The 21,382-nt window shown below is 47.5% G+C and overlaps 1 protein-coding gene across 1 annotated transcript; it reads right to left on the reverse strand.

The window, feature by feature from the left end:
• Positions 1-22: 22 nt before the first annotated feature.
• VWA1 (von Willebrand factor A domain containing 1) lies at positions 23-18,944 on the reverse strand. The gene is made up of 6 exons (XM_026065500.1): positions 18,833-18,944; positions 9,207-9,770; positions 3,091-3,369; positions 1,744-2,016; positions 748-1,017; positions 23-63 (listed from the first exon to the last, which is right to left on the reverse strand). The coding sequence occupies exons 1-6, from the start codon at positions 18,903-18,905 to the stop codon at positions 23-25; spliced, it is 1,500 nt and encodes a 499-aa protein (XP_025921285.1). The 5' UTR covers positions 18,906-18,944.
• Positions 18,945-21,382: the final 2,438 nt, after the last annotated feature.

Raw genomic sequence — 21,382 nt, forward strand, 5'->3', positions numbered from 1 at the left:
GATCAGTTCACTCCAGTGCCTGTCATGCTCTCTGTCTGTGCTTATATCCTTGGGCTTCTGTAGCTAGAAAGAATACAAAAAGTACAGTGTCAGCTTTGTCTGCCTGTTCTCCAAATGGGACCGAGTCAGAGATCCCATCCTTGTACTCATCTTCCCCAGCACTCTGGCCTCTTATTGGGTAAGAAGCTGTGCTTCCACACTGCCACATAGCTTCTTTTTAGCTCTCACCTCACTTCAGCCTATTAGGTATCTTTTTGCTACATTACAGTAATGTGATGGCTCCTGGGTAGCCGAAGGAGGAAAGCAGATACTTTGTGCCTTAGTATCTGTGTTTAGTTTTTAGCTTGAGAAGTGCCTCCCAAGTTGAAAAGTGCAGGGTAATGAAGAGTTCAAGTGACTTCTAAACAGTGCTTCCAATGCCCAGGCCAGTATTTCAGAGCCTCCCCTGTCTTGTTATCCCAAAGTGCTTGCAAGACTGTGTCTCCAATGGATACTTTTTCTCCTGCCTGCAAACCTAATGCCACTAGGAGGAGCATTCCTCTCAGAAATGGGGAAAGCAGTACAGGTTTGGACCATCCCTTTTGGGTTGATAGCTGTGATTAAGCTATATTGACAAGTTAGCTGCTGAGCATAGACTATTTCAGCCATGAGGGCTCCACTGGGTTGGATCTCCAGCAGCTCTGTCCCCTTCAGGACACCTCTCCCTGGCACATGGGCCCCAGGAGTCCCCTTTGCACCCCAGCTCACCTGGTTGCATGTGCACCATGCGGCACAGCCCTTTGCCCGGCTGGTTCTTGTACATGGGCTTCACACACACTTTGTTAGTGGTGCCTGAAACCAGATCTGTGAGGAGCACACTGTGGATCTGTGGTGAAACGCTGATGAGAGATGAAGGGCCAGTTTGCCGCCGGCACCTGACTCGGTAACCAAGGACCTTCCCATCAGCAGAGTTCCAGGAGGCTTTCAGGGTGTTGGGGCCTATGGGCTCAAAGCGAAGGTGCCTCACCTTGGAGCCTTCTAGAGAAGGGAGAAGACCCATGTTACTGGGAGCCATTTGTATGGAGCTGTCCCTCCCACTTAGTTCCTTGTTCCTCTTGAGAAGGGGTTGCCAGCCAGCCTGGTCATTCTCTGTTGCAGAGATGCAACAATCTCTCATCTCTTCCTCCATATCTCCATACTGGAGGAGCTCAGGCTGCACCTAATTAGTCCTTAACTTTGTGCCAGTACCAGCACAAAATACTTTTGTTGGCCCTGTCTGGCTACCTCCCAGACCCTAAGCAGCTCAGGTACTTTACAGGTACCTTTTCAGAGCAGAAGCTTCTGTTGATGAAACTTCTACTCCCCTGATGCTAAATCACACCAAAGCACAGAAACCAAGGAGAGAGGAGGGAAAGGTAGTTTTCTTTCTTCTTTAGGGAGATCCAGGAACCTCCAAGCCAGTTGTGCTTGCAACTTCACTAGCAGCTTGGCAGTGCATATACTCTGCAAGAGTGGTCATATTGTGCATGGCTGATTTTCTTTCAGTCCTATGCCTTATCCCTCTGCTACATCCTTATGGCAGATCATGTGCTACTCATTAGAAGCTGCAGCTTTCCCCCTCTCTCTTCCAACTCCAGTAACTGGGCTGACTGAGTTATTCTCTGGCTTCACCTAGGTAGCTAATTTGTGCAAAGAGAGGGGCACACTTCAGAGGCCCTTTGTGCCCATACAGTTTCCCATCAACAGAGAATACTGCTCACTCACCTTCCTGAGTGCATGCTTTAGCTGACAGGGATTTCTCCTTTCCTGATTTGTAGATGGCAGTCACTGTCACTAGATAGGTTGTGTTGGGTGCCAGGTTCTCCACCGCAGTGCTGTTGCGCTTGCCATCCACCTCCAGCAGCTTCACTGAGTCCCCAGGGAGTGGCCCATACAGGATCTGATAACCGATCACACTGTCCGGTGTGGGAGCCCAGCTAACATGGAAGCTGTGTGGCTTGGACTCCGAGATGAGAACCAGAGCTGGACTGATTTCCTCTGCAAGCAGTGTAAAAAGATGTGAATGAGTTTGTGTAATTCATGGCATCAGAATGCTCTCAGAGGAGTATAGTTGACCTGCACTGTATTTGGCTTCTAGGATGTGGAAGAAAATCTATTCAGCGCCTAGATGTTTGTAGTCATCTATGTCAGCACAACCCAGCTCAGCTCTAAGAAAATGGTTTCTCCATCCACTGAGTGGACACCGTGAGCACAGAGTGGACAAAACTACTTAGCCAGAAGTGTTCTCGTGTGCAAAAAAATGATTATTTGATGCCCTGCAACTTTGTGCAAATTCATCTTGGCTTTGTCATGCCCTCTCAGATTTTCAGCATGCAACTTTTTTAAATGTTGCCATCCAATATAAATCTGAGTTATTTTTCTGGCTCAAATGACTAGTCTGCCCAGAGGGGCCAGCTCCTGCTCTGAATGCTCCCCTCTCTTACACAGGGATTTCCCAGCAGTGAATACATCTGCCTGGAGAAGCAGCATGCACCTGTTTCAACAGCGCTACCCTACTCTAGCTGCACCTGCAGTCTCAGGTAGGAGACAAAGATCTCCTAGTTCCCATAACAGCTGCTCAGGCTATGGGGGTAAAAGCCCCCCCTTGCCAGTAACCCACACAATGCAACACTGCTTCTGCTTGACCATCATACTGAGACAGTGAGTAAGGATGTGCAGCAGCTTATGCTTTATCTCTAGTGGGCTCTACATCTCAGCACTGTTAAATTCTTGCAAGCTGCAACCTCTGCCACCTTCTCCCAGGATGATGGGCATTGCTTTCCTCAATGCGCATATATTTTAAGGCTGGAAGGGCATCTAATGGGCATCAGACCTGATCCCCTTTTCTGGGCAGTCCAGAAAACCTCTCTAAGGAAAGATCTGCCAGCACAAAGATGCCATCTACTTGCTACATTCTGTCCTGACTGTAAGCATCTGTTTTGATCCGTCCAGCTCCTCCAGTCAGATTATGAGGGTGTGGGATGCAGACCAAGGGCTGTCCTGCTTGTTTTCTATCTGCAAGGCTCAGTACGGTGGTGCCCTCCCACTTGGTCAGGGTTGTGCACGTCTTACCTGCCAGCGTTGTAACCCTTGTTGTCTGGGGAGGGATGTAGTGCATGTTGGATTCAGGAATGAGTGCCACCTGGTAAGTGGTTTCTGGTGCAAGGCTGCTCAGCATGAGGTTAGTGTGAGCCCCAGACACTTGCTTTGTCTTCTTTCTTCCTGGATCATCTATTGGGGCATACTCTAGGGTGTAGTAGCCAGTTTCTTGGGAGAGGAGTTTGGGCCATATCAGTCGGAAGCTGCTTGAGGTGATATCCACTGCATGGAACCGATTTGCTTGGATAACATCTGTGAGAGAAGCAATAGCAAGAAATCACTACTGACATTTATACACACAACACAAGCACATCTGAAATACAGGCCCTTCTGGATGGAAGATGTAACTGCCCATACCAACACTGGATGACAGCTAAAATCACCTAAGTGCAGCTGGGTCCCTTCACAGGAATTCAATGAGCCAGACCCTCTTTGAAAGATTCAGGAACACAAAACTAGTGCCAGCCAAGAATAAAATTTCAAAAACACAAAATAAGTGTGAACTTAGGCAGCAATTTCACACCATCCTCACCCCTTGGAAGAGAGGTGACATTTTGGCTAAAGCAATTGCCTAGGTGTGTTTGTGCACAACAAGCTGCAGCTCAAGAAAACAACTGCATCCTGCCTCCTGGGCATGTCCAGCCTCAACTGAATTTGCCTCAAGTTTCCAGGTTGCTCTATAAAGCCCCAACTTTCCCTCTCCACTCTCTGCCTTGTCTTCTGTGGTAAGGCCAAACAGTGCTAGTGATCTGCTGTGGTGGGGAGGCCTGGCATGGCAGGAAATGTGCCCCTGCCAATCCAAGCCTATCTTGCGCCAACCATGAACAAATCTGGAGCAGTCCAGCAGGCTCTGGGCTACCACCGCTGTTCCACAATTACGTGGGAGTTGCTGTATTTGGCCAGATACTTTCCTGCACTCAGCAAGTCATTACCACYGCCTGCTACAGTTCCAGTTGCAGCAGCTGCTTGGGAGATAAACAACTTTCCTTCTCCCCTGTTCCCACCACCTCCAGACTGAATGAACCTTGCTAGTCTGTGACAAAGCCAGAGACAGAACTCGGGCATCCAGGTGCCTAAACCCCTGGGAACAGCTCGCCCCAAGCTCCCTGTGGAAATCATCTACCAGCCAAACCAAACTACTAAATTTTGTTGTGTATGATGTGAAGCGGCCCAGAGTGGGAAGAAAACATTTGCTCCTTGCCTTAACCCAGGAAGAAGAGGCAACAACTGGGGGCAGGCCAGCATTTGCTAAGCCTGCTGCATTCATCCCAGCTGAAGTCATTCTCTGCAAGTGTTTCACAGAGCCCCATTGTTTCATGACATTCAGTGTTCAGAGACACTCTTGTGCTATCTTGCCTCTCTCTCTGTCCCTGCACAGAAGCTTGTCATCAAGGCTGATGCTATCTTTATATTCTAGACCCCAAATGCCAGACATGAATACTTATGCTGAAGTCCTGCAGTTCTCCCAGCTTCCTCTATTACTTTACCCTTTTGCCAGCTTTGGTAGCCTGAGCCCATCTTAGGTAAGATTCCACTCTTCCCTGCCCTTCCAAAGGGGCTTTGTTTCTAGCTCCGTGAAAGTGGCATACAAAGACATTAAGAAACTCTATTTGTTAACAGTGTTTAAAAGCATGTGAGAGCCTTACAGGAGTGCATTTGCTCTGCATACTGTCACTCCTAACACCTCCTGATAGTGCCTTCTAGCTCATGCTTAATTACTTTAGAGTGCTGTAAGTAGCTCTCACTGGCTGTCCATCACGCAGAGGTAAACAGAGGCACAGAAACCTGCCCAGACCTACAACAGAATGCGTGACCTTATGCTCTCAAGCTTGTCCTTTAACTGGGAGAAGATCAGCTCTCCTCCTCTGAGCTGCTGGAGTCCCTGCCAACTTCCCTGTATCAAATAAAGCAGCCTCAATTTTTCCTCTAAGTCGTTCTTTGGCTCTCACAGGCAGACAGGAACATTCCCCTTCTCTGTGCCCTGCCCACTTACTTCCACACACATGGCCAGCCAGCAGCATTCCACCCACCCCGCCGCACTTGGAGGAGACAGAGGGTGGAAGGCAGCACCATGGAGCCTGCGGCACTGCACCCTTCTGTGAGGAGCCCTGCAACTACTGGTGGACAAACCACAAAGGAAGAGGGAACAGAGGAAAAGCCTGAGTGCCAGTACTCCTGCCAAGGGCTCCAGGAATGGAAATAATCAGCTCGGAGGCAGAACCCAGGGACACTGTGAATAAATCAGGCAAATTAAAGTGTCAGGGTGAAATGTCTGAGGGATCTGCTGCAGGCAGCCCGTAACAACTGGCTCTGCTCCTTGTTGCCTGACTACAGATGCCTTTACCATATAAAGAAGCCAAAAAGCCCCAGAAAATAGATGGCCATGACATGTTTCACAGTCCCTCAATGTTCTTGAAGAGAAACAGCAAGTTAAGCTCTGGTACCAGTCCCAGGCAGTGCCTTCCTGGGAAGGCTCAGATTGAGCTTGTGTGACACACTTGCCTTCTACCTCCTGTCTCTTGGTGACTAACATGGGATAAGCGTGGACACAGAAACATCTTTTCACAGCCACAAACTTGCTGGTAACCCCTGAGTGCTGGTGCAGTCAAGGTTAGACTTCCAAGATTGCTGCTACTTTCATGACGTGCAAGAAGTGAAGTCAAGCAGCAAGTGAACTCACCATTCTGTCCCTGTAGCGGCTTCAGTTAGAATCTGGGACAAATCACTTCTGCTCCATGGCTCTGTTTCCCTACTTTGATGCTGATGGGGGTCAGTGTTCCAATTCTGGAATGAAGAGAACACTTCTCCAAAACCAGGATGGACATTCCAATACAGTTTGGGCAAGGTCCGAGATCACTCCCTCTGATCGCTGACTCATATTCAGTGCTTAGTGAGAATGTCAGAGGACTCTAGGCTCAAAGCCTTTACTGTGGCAGAAGCCACCTAGAATCTTGTTTCAGGTTAGGAATGTGTTGCCCTGAATTTTCATGGGAAGTGACTGATGTTTTGTCACTACTGGGTAGGTGAGATTGTGCCAAAGGACAATCCAAGTCAGTAGTTGCCTGTTCAAGTGGCTGAGTGAAGAACAAATGGATGCTAGCACAGAACCTGATATCGTCTCAAAGGAATGTCTTGGTTTCACATTATTTGTAGGTCCTTCCTCAGAAGGAGAGCACCAAATGCTATATATTGTCTGCTAGGGTACATAACATGTAAGACATAATGGAAGAAATCTGGTACAGGGTCCCATCTCCCTCACACCACAAAAAGGAAGAGGAATTTGTCTGGAGCAAGCTGTGACCATGGCCAAGCTGGCTAGAAATTGTTGCCCACTGTGTTCTGCAGACTGATTTTGTCAGCATCAGATGCCAAAGAAAAAGAGAGGGAGCAAACATAATCCATCCACAGTCCCTGTCTTTCTCTCTTCTGTGCAGCAGCATTACTGGAACTGTTCCAGTTCCACCATCTCTGAGAATCAGCCCAACTTCTCTGTTCCATTACCCCACAAAATTTTCAAAATAGGGAACTGAGGCAGAGACATCCCATCTCTTGGCCTCAGCAGAGCCTAAAGAAGGTCAGGGTTCCAATTTGGAAGGTTGAGGCACTTTTCCTTTTGTCTCCCTGTCCTAGTAGTGGCTTTCATGCTGGCTCGGACTTAGCTGTAATAGCTTATTTGATTATTTGCCTGCTCAGATCTCTGATCAAATCTTTCAAGGCAAACAAAATGCTTCTTAACTGAGCAACCCCTATACAAAGGCCTCCACACCTAATAAAGCAGAYACAGCTGCAGAGTTTAAACCCTTTCATGGAGGGTTCTTGGCCTACCTGAGACAATAACTACTCTGTAGCCAGGGACCATTGTGTGGGCTTGTCTATGGAGCAAGGATGAAACACACACCCTTCCTGCATAGGAGGTGGAGGGAGGAAAGCAGCTCATTTCTTAACAAGGCTCCTTTGTGCATCTACAAAAGGCTTTTAAAAAGCGGAGTCTTGCAGCAAGAGATTATGATAAGATAGCAGTGATAATGAAACTAGTCTGGGCCATTCCAGACTTGGAAAGACTTGATTCTTCCTGCCAAGGATCCCATTTGTCCCTAACATCCCAGGGCTCAGAAGCAAAGGGTGGTGATGGGGGCTGCCTCCTCCAGGCAGGGAAGGGTGATAATATGCAGCATTATTAAGGCTAACCCATGTGATGGTATCAATGTCTGGCATTTTGCTTAAAGCACCAGCCTCTGGATTCATGTGAGAATCTCACCTTCCATTAAAATCTCAGACTAGTAAGTTTTAGACCTGGTGGATGTGAAGAACTCTTCCCTCAAGCACAGCAGGGTATTTATTACCTTTGTGGATCTTATGATCTTTAAGCTGATCTTGTGCTGCAAGGATACACAGCTATTTCTCATTTTGTGATGCTATTTTATATTACCTGGATGCAGGATGCACTAGAAGCTGAAACAGCCACTTTAAACAAAACATCTGGGAGTCTGTGTGGCACCTGATGCAGTAGAAGGACTGCTGCTATTGCTCCATACTCATACAGAAGAGAGCTGGATGATCACAGGAGAATATAGTCCCTGCGTGTTATTTGCTAAATGGCAGTGTTTGGAAATTGAATAAAATTGCTACATTAAGAGGATTCTGTGGAAAGGGTTACTTGGACATGCCAAAGCCAGCTCTAACCAACTCACATACAGCAGAAGCCAAGTGGGGAATTAAAACAGGATTTTCAAAGGAGCGAGAACCTCCAGAAAATGAATGGAAAGTCTGAAAAGCCATAGTAACTCACTCTGCTTTCCAAACAAACCTAGAGGCATCTGGAGGCTGAGGCAAGAACCCAGCTTGGCAACCGCAGGCACACCCAAGGTGGTGGCACGCCCAGGGTGATGGCACTCAGGAGCTGCAAAGCGAACACGCATTGTGCGGTGCAGCATCCAGTTTAGCATGAGGTATTCCTCTTGGTTTCCAAAGCCTGTCTCACACCGCAGTTTATGCCTTTGGGGCCTCCTTAGACCCTTTCCTGGATGCTTGAAAGATACAGGACTGCTGAAAATCAAATTTGTTGTCTGTTATTCTTGCTCACTGCACAGCAGCAGCCACAACCACGCTAGCAACAAAGAGGTAGCAGCTGGCCTTCTAAGCCTGACAAGTTGAGGCTGGGAGTTTCTGCCAAGGGCTGTGCTAGCCAAGTCAGGTTATAGATCTGGCATATGCAGAACACGTTGCAACAAGGGATTTATGGAACAGAAACATTCCTTGCTACAGCCTTAATGCTGATAGCAACCATCATCCTTAATTGCTTTTGGCAAAAGAACACCAACTGCCAGCCACTTGAAGGCAGGAGTTAGATATCTCTGTGTGCCAGCCACTATGCCTACACATGAAGGTAGATAGAAGAAGTCAGATCTACCCTAGACGGTGTGTTCAACCCATTTGTGTCCTCTGCCTCCATAGGACTTCATGTAGCTAGGCTACATTCAGCCAGGCTACAATTTCAGAGAAAAAAAATTGACCCCGAATGTGGAAATTGGGTTCAAGGGGCTTGAGCACCTTGCTTTCACAGGCAAGAGCCTCTTCTTTCTGCAGCTAAACCACTCTCTGTTTGTGAAGCCTTTGGCTAGCAATTAACCTGTGCAGATAGGAGCTAAGGCCTTGTGTGCCATGCATTTTCATGCCTGGCTTGAATTGCAGGGAAGTCAGTGACCTGCATGATTCCTTTCAAAATCTTTTTTAAGGAATCCAGACAATGTGCTGCCTGAGCTACCTTCCCTCTCTCTCACTAAACAACTCTTTACAAACACAAGCTCAGCTCACCCATAGGGCTGCAGAAGGGAACATGTCCCAGTCAGTCACAGGACCTTCCAAGTGGAATAGAGATATTTGTCCCAGACCTCCTCAAAGCCTTGATTTATGCCTGGACCTGCAGTGCTGTGGACACAGCATTTCCAGTGCAGAAGGGCAGCTGCTGTGGGTCAGGATGACTACTAATCTTAGGGGATTCTTGCACTGCCTGCCCTGCAAAGCCAGACACTAACTGGCATCCAACTCTATTGCAAATTCCCAGTGACTATATCCCAGCCCCACTGTACCTAGGATAGCATCTCGAAGCTCCTTTGTGATGATAGACAGGTCATCAACATCCACAAAGTGCAGGTGCTTCTCAGGAGGTTGGCTGGCAGCAGCAGAGAGCTCCAAATAATTCCCCCGTCCAGTGCTGACAATGAAGACCGTTACTCCCATGTCCTTCAGGAGCTGCATGGGTTCAGAGATGTCATCGGTGGAGAAACCATCCGTCACCCAAACCAGTACCTTGGGCACACCTGGCCGGGCACCAGCTTCATCACTGAAGAACTTTTCCTTGGCATAGGAGAGTGCTTTGCCTGTGTTAGTGTCACCCATCAGCTGCTGAGTATCCCGGATGGCTTGTTGCACAGTTCCACTAGACAGGTACCGGTCAAAGGGGAATTCCATGGTTGGTGTGGTGCTGATGTGGATGATGCTGGTCTGGACATCATTGGGGCCAAAGGTGAAAGGTCGCATGAGGTCCCATATGAATTCTTTGACCCTGGAAAACTCATAGTAGGAGACACTACCAGAGCTGTCCAGCAAGAAGAGGAGGTCCCCCTCTGAATCAGAAAGAGAGGGCTGGGGACCTAGCAAGAAAAGAAAGAGGGTTGTTAGTGAAGTGGTGTGAACCCATCTTTGCATGGGCATCTGCTAGGAAAGCTTGGTTATCTCGGGCCAGATCTCAGAATTCAGTGAGAATTTTGCTGGGTAGAGGCCTCATGATCTGCCCCTTTTTATTATTCTTACTTGCACCTAGTGTGAGGGCTCCTAGGCATTACTCTCAGTCCTGCTGACAACTCCCTGCAGCATCTCAGCCCGTCTCCCTGGTGCCCTGTCTCCATTCATAGGACAGCTTGGCTTAGACTCATCTGCCTGATCACAATGGTTCTTTGCTGAACACTTTGAGGTGCACACAGAGGAGCAAACACAAACTGAAGTGTTAGCCAGAGGTCTGCCTGTGACTGTTCATGAACTGAGTTCTCTTAGCACATTTTGCACTGAAGTATATTACCAAAAAAAGCTACTGTGAACAGCAAACTGGTTCCTAAGTCTCCTGAGGTCCTAGAACCTGAATTGTTTACAGGATCATAAAGAATAAGAGGGAAAAATGCTCATGAGACCCCCCCACTGCCACTCCATTGCATAGCAGGTCTGTGAAGTCACCTGTGTTAGATCATTGGTTCCCCACTGCTTTCTGTGTGTTCAGGCTCACTGTGGGACAGCCTTATCTAGGCCCTGCCCCATAAAGTCACTGCAGGGAGAAAGGCCAAAGCACTGCAGTGGAGCTGGAAGGAGTGTCACTCCTGGAGGTAATACAGGATAGCAGCCAAGTGCTCCCCTGCCCTGCCCTGCCATGGGACCCTCTCAGCAGCACACTTCAAATACACCACCTGCCCCACAGGTTTCGCATCAGCCGAGAAGGCAAGAATCGTGCAAGAGAACAGTTGGAGCACCTCAGAGAGACAGCAGCAGCCCTGAGCACCAGCACTGTATTGGCCAATCGCTGTGAACAGTGGCACAACATCCAAGCACACAAGAGTTGCAGCTGCCATAGTCCACACATATTTCAGCAGGATTAACCAAGGCAGGCCACTCCTGTAAATCTGTAAACAGCCTCCTGCCTGTTGAGACAGACAACAGAGACTCATGATAAATGGAGTCAGTGCAGCTCTGCCCTGCTGAGCGCAACTTGCCCACTGGCTCTTGGCAAAAGCCCAGCACTACAGTCAGATTTGGCCTTTTGGAGCTCACTCCTTTTATGGGCACATTCTGCACCTCTCTCAGATCAATACTCTTTCAACAAGAGACCAGTCTGAAGGTGCATCTCAGCCTAGCTGCTGTGGTGAGCTCTCCAGGAGCAGGGAGAAGAGCTCTCCTTGCATACATTGGCTCCCTGCTCTCTAAGCTTTGTTGCCAAGTTCCATGTAAAGTCCTATTTTACACATTTGTCAAGGGATGGGGGAAGGGGGCAGTGAGCAGAGTAAGCAGAGTTACTCTTTCTCCTCCTTTCCATTCACATGCAGGATCCCCACTGTTCAAGGAGCTGCTTGGATAGCAAGAGCAGACCATGCCTCTCTCAGAGAAAAAAAGCCCAGTCATGAGATGGGAGAGGAGAGAGAAGCCAAAAGTCTGCAACACTGGGATGAAATGTCTGACTTCACCCTGGTGTCTGGCTCCTGAGAAAATGCAGTTCCTTATGCAATGGGGAAGGGATGAGAGCCTAATATTCCTCTGGTCCAAATTCAGCCAAGATGCATAGCAGATGGGAGCAGAAAGTACTATAAGTACTATTGCAGTAGGACAGGGAAGTCTTTTCCTGGGGCACTAATCTCACCTCCTCACTCCTGCATTCTGCACAGGGACAGGGGGCTTGAAAGGAGCAGGGATACAACACAAGCAGTGATACCCTGGACCTGACAAAGCAGGAGCAATGGGAGCTCTGGCTCCTGAGCACACATACTGCTTCCACAGCACTTCCACACTGCATTCACTCAGAATCTTAAAGCACTGTGCAGACTTATGAAATCTCATGACAGTCTTGCCAAGCACATGTTATTAATCCATTATAGATAAACCACAAGCCCAGGGCAGTGGGAGGGGGCAGCAGCTCAAGCACAGGAATGACAGCAAAGCCAAAGCAGAACCTGGGAGTCCCAGACCCTGCTCTCACTGTTGCAGAAAGAATGCCTCTGAGCTTCGAGCCACTTTGGCTTGCACACACACCTCTTGTTACACAATGCCAGGCTGCTCCCCAGCATATTCTGCTCTAAGTCAGAGATGGGATATATTCCAGAAGCTGGGAAAATTTCTCACAAGCCTGAGCCAGCAGGTCATCCACACCCCATGCCTGGAAGCAGCCTCTGCCATGAAGACCTGCTGCACTGGGCTAATGCACAGCAGTCCCAGACAAAGAAGCAAACTGCTGGTCCCAAGGCAGAGAGTGACTGCCAAGGTCAGGGACAACTTACCAGCCTAAAACAACTTAAAGGTTTCTCCCATCTCCTTACAATAGCAGTGTCTGGGGAAAAAATAAGCTGTATTTGGAAAAGAAAGAGATGATAAAGAGACTTGAAAGAAACTGCTGCCTCTGCTCTCCCAGGAGGGGTGGCTGATTCTCAGAACTGGATGCTGCTCAGTTCAAAGGCTATAGTCCACATAAGACTGGCAGAAAGCTTCCTGATTTATATAACTGTTGGCAGAAAAGTCTGGAGCAGAGGGAGGGAGCTTTCCTTCCTCCCTAGATCACTCTTTAAAAGCTAGGCTAACTGGATCTTTCCTTGCCTTACTGAATACATTATCACTTTCTTCCCCAGTCTTAGGAGCTGCACTTCAAAGGGGCAAACCCATTTGTGGAGGAGAGTACAACATATCAGGAAGAACCTGCTGTGCAAGAGAGGGCTGGAGTCATTATTTGACCCATTTTCTTACAATTTCAATAAAAATGCTGTGTGGGAAGCATGAACACTCCTTCTTCTACCACCCTTAGATCTTGAGAGATTTATAGTAGCTGGATTATCAAAAATGCTTTTGGAATTCTTTTAACTGTTCTCCTGGTTTCTGACAGCTTTTGAGGTGCAAGAATGGAGAAAAAGCCTTGGACCGGAGATCTCTGCCAGCACATTTGGGCTCCTCTATCAGCAAGGGAATGGGAATGTGGGACGGCTGAACAGTGTGGGCTCTGGAGCACAGATGGATTTGGTGCAACACGCAGTGGTTTAGTGCTGGCGTCATGCAGAGGAGCCAAAACCACAAGGCTGTAGACAGCTGAGTGGAAAGGCTCCTGGGAAATTAATTGCTCCAAGGAAAAAACTCATGCTAACAGCTCCCTGTGCCAGGTTTGCAGAAAGACATGCCAAGGCGGGCCCAGAGACAGCAATGAGCTTGGCAGGATTGAGCAGGGCATTGCTAAGCCCTCACTAGGAGAGGACTCCAAGAGGCAGGTGCAAGATGGCAAAACCAGGAGGAGGGAGAGGTCCAGGGCAGAGGAACAATGAGAGAGTAAAAGAGATGGATTATATCTCCTGACAGTGAAACCTAGTGGTCTGAGCTCAAAAGAGATTCTGAATCAACAAGAACATTGCCTATCAAGGTACAACACAAGAGATTCAAGCAGAAAAACACAAGAGATTCAAGCAGAAAAACACAAGGTAGACAATTTGTTTGGGTTTGAACCATAGAGGACTTGATCCTCTTGGTCCAGTCTTCCTTTGGACATTCTTTGCCCTGCTATTTATTTCCCTCACTGGGTATAATTCATATGTCTCCCTGTGTGACTGGGGCGTGAGTGTGTCCTTCTGTTCCATTGCAGGAGTGTTCTCCATGTTTGTGTGCTCAGGAGCGTGTCAGGGTCAGGTGTATTGGAGAAAGGGTCAGGTGTGCTGGGAATGCCCTTAGGGCAGGGGACAACAGAAATGTGCATGAGCCATGACCACACTTGTTGCATGTGTTAGAGTGTGGGTATGCACTGGGAGAAGGCCTGAGTGCTTGCACATGTGGTCTGTAAACGTGCAAAAAAACCATGCTGCCCGCATGTCACTGTGCTCCTGCAGAGACAAAGGCAGCACAGGAACAAGTCCCTCATTTCTCTGCTGTATTAGGTATGGACTGAAAGGGCAGAGCCATACCAGACCCTTGATGAAACAGCAGGAGAAATCAGATGGAGCCTCCAGAAATGGAGAACATTAAAGTTACTTGGAGGTGACCAAGCAAGAGATGCTGGGAGGAGGCAGGAGTGGGCACCTGAGATCTACATCGATTACAACCACTTCTATGTGACCCAGCAGAACTCAGCCCTGTCTTTCAGATGCACACACCTAGCAACTTGGTGTTTAGAGCTGGGCAGAAAACAAAAGTAAAGTCCAGTAAGTTTTCTTTCTTACCCACTGCAGCATGCAATTTCATCATAACATCACACAACAGAGCTGAACCAGTGACTTCCAAGTGCCTGCTACTGGTTCCTAGAGCTCCCTAACGCCCAACAGCATTCCAGCAGGGCAGAGCAATAGGGGATTTCTTTAGAGCTTCTGGCTGCATGAAGCAAGACAAACATTTAGCCACAGCTTTGTGCTTTCCCTTCAACTGGAAGAAGCACGAGCCATTTGGCTGGCAAGCCATACTGGAGGATCTTGGCAATGCGATTGCCTATTCCTGACATGAAATCATCCATTTCCCTTTCTCTCCTCCATTCTTCACCAGTTTCAGTGGTGTCACTCATTTTCTGAATGTTGCAACAAACAGCTGTGAAGGCTTCTAGCCCTGGCAGAGCAAGGATTGATATCCAAAGGACATTGCTCACAAGTGATAAACAAGGTCACATGCACCAGCAATTTGTTAGGGGAATAAGGAATACATCATGAGGGAGCAGACACAAGCAAAATCCCCATCCTGCTGGAATTACTGACAAGGGGAACACATGAGTGAAAATGCCATGGAATGCCTGCTCAAAAGAGAAAGTAGTCAAAGGAGAGTCAAAAACCAAGTCCCTGTCAAACTGCACTCCTGACTGTATCCTGCAGCTCTGGGGCATGAGAAGAGCTGGGAATAAAGTTACCATTCTTTAAACACTGGTTCAACTCATCATACATTGCTGGAAATAGCTGAGTTGATTAGGAAGCTCTACAGGAAAAGCTGCAGCTTGACACACAATGCCTTGCCTGGAGGGTAGATAGCACTGCTTGAAAGCAGCAATTACACCTGTGGGCAGATACATATTTTGGAGCTATCTAAAGGGATTGTCTGTGGAAGGAACAGAAGGTTGATCCTTCATAAAGGCAAACACCATCACAGTCACTTTTACTTGACACTCAGCCCTGCATAAGATGGAAACGAATTCCCCCCCTCTAGTCTTTGTCAAGGAAGGGAAGGATCTGTGAAAAAATTAGACAACAGACCTTTTTACAACAAGAGTTAAGCAAGGTTTATAAACAGGAGCAAGGCTTATAAAGTGACTGGACACTCCATCATCCTTCCCTTTGGGTTTAGGTTTTCAGTTCCTTCATCTTTCTTCCTATTTTTTGTCCTTCATCCAATACACACATGTCATCAAAGCCAGAGGTGGGGCTGTGGATTTTTGTTACCAGTAAATCCCTGCAAGCAGTTGCTGTTTTAGGCAGTTTCCTTGCTTTCCAGCAAAAGAAAATTGGATGTTTGGCAAGATGCCAAATGAAGACTTCTCACTTGCTGTGGGATTTTGAGAGAAGGGACATCTACTCCATGCCTACCAAGTACACCTTGCTGGGCTGTCAGACCTTAGCTTCTGAAGAGCCAAGGAGGAACTCTGCAGACCTCATGTCACTGCTGGTTCTGAACTCTACTTAAATCCTGGGAACAACAATGAACAGGTGGCACTATCCTGTTGTCACCCTCTAGCTGGTACCTGGTTGACAGATGCAGATCAGTCATAAAAAGAACTGTTTCAAAGGCATTGATATGGGAGCAAAATGTCACCATAGAGACATTTTCCAGGAGAAAAGCAGCTGGTCAGACTTCCCCTATCCCTCTTCACTGAGATGCTGACAGGAGACATCTGCTCAAGAATTCCCTGCGCTCTCAGCTGGGACCTGAACACATGCCACATACCTGATTTACATGGAACTCAGAACTCACAGAGCATAACAGAATTAATAGCCAAAAGAGACCATGTTCTGTCCCAGTTAACTATGTTTTAAACTCCATGGCTGTCTTCCCTTCTTACTGTTTGACCATGCAAGGAAAAAAGTTCTACTAGAAGTGGAGCTGAATTTGGAGGCTGAAGAATGAAGTCTGTACTCCCTTGTGACTCCTTGGGATCACAGAGAGAGGCAGAAGGAGAAAGGCACCACCACTCCCAAGAAGAGAGTTATCCAACCAAGCCAGTCAGCAGGTGTTTTACACCTAAACCTATGTTAGAGGGAGGACAAGAGTCTGAGCCTATTTAGGGAGCTGAACCCCACCAAGCAAGACACACTTGTGTGACTAAAAGCCAAATTGCCTGTGCAGGTTCCAGCTTGTCCATGCCACAGATTACAGGCTGTAGATTGAGAAATGGCCCTTCAGATAAATTCCTCTGGCAATAAAAAAAGTTGCGGTTGTCATCTCTCATAATCTTTTCAGGAGTTTCACTACCTCTACTGCTTTTCTTAAAGCACCGTAAGTCTTTGAATCATGGAACTATGCTAGGCACAGAGCTGTGTTTCAGAGATCAGTAAGTGCGTTTCTAGCTCTCAAGGCAGGGAGCTACAAGGGCCTTCCATGAAGTGGGTGAGGATGGACTGCATTCTTTTCTTCCTGCATCCATAGGACAGCAACATCCCCTGCTCTGAATATCCAGCACAGCACCTACGTCTTTCAGCTATGGGGACTGACATTCACCCCTGCCTTGACCTTTACCTCCTCCCCACAACCGTTCCTACCCCAAAGAAAACTAGCCAAGGGAAAGGCAGCAGGTAGGAGTCTTGTTGCTGTGCTTGCATGTTAGTGCTGTACATACTGCAGCCAAGGCATACTCTTATAYCCACATAGGGTGAAGTAGGCAGAGAGCAAGTGAGAGCTCTGAACCTCACAACTCTCACCCCTACAGGAGCTTGTTGCTAGATCAGCCAGTGAAGCCCCTAGCTCTGTTGTCCTGCCTGCTCCTATAACCACGTTCCTCATGCAGCATAATTAAATTCAGACATTCATCTGTCTCTGAACCCAACATATCCTGAGCTTASGTTGCTCCAGCCTTTCTCCTTGTTTGTCAACAAGGCAGGCAGAAAGTAGGTGTGAAATGCAAGTACTGGATGACAGCAGAAAGAGTGTTGTGGAGGGAGTATCTGTGGATAATTCTGTCTTAAGCATGTAACAGGAGCTGCTTTGCAGCTGTGGGATGCAGCCTGTTCCTGCAGGTCGTAGGACAAAGGCTCTTTCCTGCCGTGTGCAAATGTCTTCACAGGGCAGAGATGCATGCTGGCATCATTTTCCACTGATGCTAGTCCAGAGTAACCAGCTTAAGGAGAGCCTCAGCTTCATTTATCAAAGCCCAAAGTAACATATGGTGGGACTCTGTACTGGTATAGCAAAGATCAGAATCTGAACCTAAAGAGAAAAGTGGCAGAGCTGGTTATGCAGTGCTCTCCCATTGCCTTGGTGCACTAAATCAGCAGCTATTGCCCTACAAGAGCATTCCTGAGCATGTGGAATTGCCACTGGCCACCCAGTAGCTTCCTCACATTGTTTGTTGCAGCTAGGAATAAAGCCACACCCATTCACATTCAGTCAAGTTCCTGGGAAACACAGCTCTGTGCGTGCATCCCCAGGTCTCAAACAGTCCTTCTGCTGCCTGGTCACGGCACCCCACACAGCACCTTTGGACAAGAGCTAGGCCATGCCCAGGAGCCCTCCCAGACTGGCTGTTTGCTCAAGGCTGCACCAGGGAGCATCCAGGAGGAGTCCAGGAGGCACCCACATCATAGCTTGCCAGGGAATGGGTGCCTTGCCAACCAGCAGGTTCATTTCCTCTAAGGGCACTTGGCAGTTTGCAAGCCAAAGTCAGCATGTCAATACAACCTTGCCTCTGGAGCAAGGTGCAATCCTTCTGGAAAGCAATGGCTTACTTTTTAATGCACTCTGAAGGACTGAGCATGGTTCTCAGCCTGGGCTGCAGGCTGCCACATTCACTTCCATAGCAGCAGAAATGAATGAAATAATTGCTGTCTGTGTGGGCACTGGAGCATCCTGACACAACACCAGAGGCAGCAAAAACTTCCTGCCAGCCTGTTTCTCCAGATCCTGCTCCATAACTTGGATCACTGAGGGACAGAATCCATTATCCTTTAAGGGGATCTGAGCAACAGACATGGTCTGGTGTGCATACCAGAAACATAATCAGCTCCCAGCAGTCTGGGCTGCTGCCTGCATCTGAAGATCTCCTGTCCAGATAGACAAAAAGTTCAGATTGCCATTCATGCTGCATTACATTTCCCAGGTACAAAATCCAGTGAAATACAGAAGCAGCCAGCAGTAGCCCTGCAGCTGAAGAACAGAACCTTTTTCTAGCTGTGAACACAAGGGAAGATAAAACCAACCCTATCAGCTTGGCCATCACAGTGTGAGCTGAGCAGTCTTCCACCCACAGCTACAGCGCAGGAAACAGAAATGAGACTTTCACCTCCTCCTTGTCCCTTTCCCTACCGTCAGTTCTGTAACACTGACCCATAATCATTTTCCCTTACTATTTTCAGAGAGCACCAGCCAAGAGAAATAATTTTAACGAGGAAATGTAATAATTAAATTACAGAGATTAGCAAGAGAACAACAGGACAGGCATAATATCAATCACTGTTTTTACTTCTCTTAATAGAGGTGCCCCAGTACATAGGTAACAATGAGGAGTCAGGAGTCTTTCCATATGATTGTACCAATCTCTGAAAGATTCCTAAACACTTTCGTTTCTACAGCTGCAAACAATTCAGATAAATTTTCTTTCTAATACGACAATTTTAGGAAGGCTTTTTGTTTGTTTTGTCCGTGTGGCTGCAAAGTAACATAGATATATAACTAAATACCTGAAGCAACAACATAACTAAAAGTCATCTTTTATTCTGAAAAAGCTTTTGAGAAGCCCTAAGAACTAGGAGGTATAAAATGGGGTAATGTAGGAAGGGAACACCTTGCCATTTCAAGCACTCACCTCTCTTAGGTGTGTTCTGTCCCGCAGCAAACTGCAGCCAGAGACCAAGAGAAAGCACAGTCTTGGCCAACATATCAAAATCTGGTCCTGGGCAAACTACCTTAAATCCAAAAGCTTGGTGCTGTGAAGGCAGATGAAAGGCTTAAGATCAGTCATATTATGTGCAAGGATCCACCAGATCCCAAAATGCCACTTCTGTGCTGCTCACACCTTGAGATCCGACTGTCTCTTTATGTGTGTTTTGCTGGGCTGCGGTGGAGTCTCTGGCTCCCGAAGGCAATTTTCCTCCCTCCACTCCCGCCCCCCTTTTCAAGTCATAAATCCGTCTTGACAGGAGTAGCCGGAGGAAAAGCACTAGTAGTATCCCTGCTGCTGTTCCTCTCCGAGTTAAACTTGCTCCAGAAGCGTGGATTCAACTGCAGGCAGCCTGAATGCAGCTGCGCTGATTTAAAAAAATATATCCCTATAGAGAAAACTTCGGCCCTGCAAGACACTGGCAACAGTTCAATTGCAAGAAGAGAGGGAAAAAAAGCCCAGAAAAACCCAAAGTTTCTCCCTCTCTGCTCTGGAATGAACTAGAAGGAGAGGGAAAAACATGTGCATATAGGAAAGGAAAAGTAGAGAGCCTTGAGATCGTGCCCTGCCCTGGGAGTATTGGCTAATCCTTTGGGAGGAGGCGGGCAGAGCATTCCCCCAGGTCCTAGCGCTCCACCGGTATGCAATCCCTGCCCCTTTGCTGTCCCAGGGCCCGGAGTCAAACAGAAGACGTACAGACAAACGCAATGCCTGCCCACTTTACCCTGGAGAAGAGCTGGTGCAGAAGTCACCAAGAAGCACAGAGCCTACGGGAAAGCAACCACTGCTAAGGAGGAAGTGTCAGCAGTGTAGAAAAGAGCATGAAACAGTATCTCTGGTGTAGCTGGTCTGTACAACAGCCTGCTACATACCCATGATTACCTCACTTCAGCTGCAGACTTAAATACATTCTTAAGTCTGTGACTAGGTCTTCTGAGTCAAGGAGTCACATGCCTAAAGATAAGCCTGTGACAAATATCTTGCTGGATGGAGGGGTAGAGTGCATATACCAAAGACCTCAGGTTTAACCTTCATGGACATGCAGTCTCTGTTCACCTACCCCATATGCAGGCAACAGGGAGTGTTTTGCTCATGAACTAAGAATTGACGAAATCTAGTTTCCTTTCTCATGTCTGTCTTGCTATCCATGTCTCTGGTCTTGGTTTCTACTCATCAGGTGGAGGTGACAAAAATCCCTTTCTCTTCTTTCTTCCACTTCTTGGTCCTGTTTATCTAGGCCTGTACTTTTTGAGAGCAGCGAGTTTTATGTGTTTAATCATGCCATCCTGATCTCAACTACAGCCCTTGGGGGCTATTGCATACATGGTCCCAAGCTGTTCCTCTCTTGAGTTTTCACCACCCTACACATGGACAGTATTTTTCAAGGAAATAAAGAAAAAGCAAACATTTAGCTAATTCCTATGGCCAAAAGTGTGAGGAAACATATTGCAAGTGCTACTTCTGGACAGATCTGAGAGAAGTTTTTATTAGTAGAGAGAAGCTGGAAAATTACAGCTAATCATGAAGAGACCAGTTGATTGTCATCTCATTTAATAAGGGGAGTGACCAACAAGAGAGGACAAAAAATAGCATAGGAGGAAAGTTTAGACAGCTGTGGAATTTCTGCAGCTGGTGATCAATATTTCCCCTGATTTGATTTTGTCTCTTCTGGGAACTGTATGAAAGGAACAGGAGTTATGAGCCAAGGGGCTGTGCAGGTTGGAAAGAAATTTGCACCCAAACTTATCAAGCAAATGGAAAGTCAGAACAAGCCCAGGAAATCAGATCCAATTGAGAAACCATGGAGTCAGACAGTTAGTTAAACTTCGGGGCTGAACGGGCACTTGTTTGTGCTTCTCCTCCCAGCCCCATTGCAGGTGTACAAGGGGAGTCTGGCATCCAGCTGCATTCAAAAAAGCTTTGCATATCAGGCTGTACAATGCCTCATCCCATGTATAGTAGCTCTATATGAGTGACAGCCTCACCCACTGACTGGTTCATGCAGTCTGGAATAAGCATTAACCCAGGAACTCCGAAGAGTTAAATGCATCTGCTCTCACATCTACATGCTGTGACTTGTGAGATCCCCTCTAAGATGGCATTTGGATCCTGGTGGCAATAGACGTCATGGCAAAATGCTGTTTCTAGCTCATTTCCCTGAGGCAGAGAGCAGGGCTTCTTAATGTGATATCCCCCTGAAATCAGTAAGTCTGGATATGGGCTGCTGAGCTATGTCTGACCATAGGTACACTGGACCTGATTGTTGCCTCTTGAAATCAAGAGCATCCTTTTCCACTGACTCAGTGTGGTTTGGGCCCCTTTCAGGAAGCTGTGCTTATTTAACAGCACTCATGGTGAAGTCAATGGGAAGTGCAGGTGCTCTAGCAGGGGAACCGTCAATCTGCAGTCCCTTTTGGCTAAGCAAGCTTTCAGGGAAGAATACATAGTGAAGCAAATCACACTGAGAATGGTGGT

This window comes from Apteryx rowi, unplaced genomic scaffold, assembly GCF_003343035.1.
Source record: "Apteryx rowi isolate R43461 unplaced genomic scaffold, aptRow1 scaffold_1025, whole genome shotgun sequence".
NCBI lineage: Eukaryota > Metazoa > Chordata > Aves > Apterygiformes > Apterygidae > Apteryx > Apteryx rowi.

Coding starts and splice junctions, on each gene's coding strand:
- VWA1 (XM_026065500.1), bottom strand. CDS start 18,905: ATGTTGGCCAAGACTGTGCTTTCTCTTGGTCTCTGGCTGCAGTTTGCT. Junction 2,017..3,090: donor AAGGGTTACAACGCTGGCAG/GTAAGACGTGCA, acceptor CACTGCTTGCAG/AGGAAATCAGTCCAGCTCTG. Junction 64..747: donor CATGGTGCACATGCAACCAG/GTGAGCTGGGGT, acceptor TATTCTTTCTAG/CTACAGAAGCCCAAGGATAT.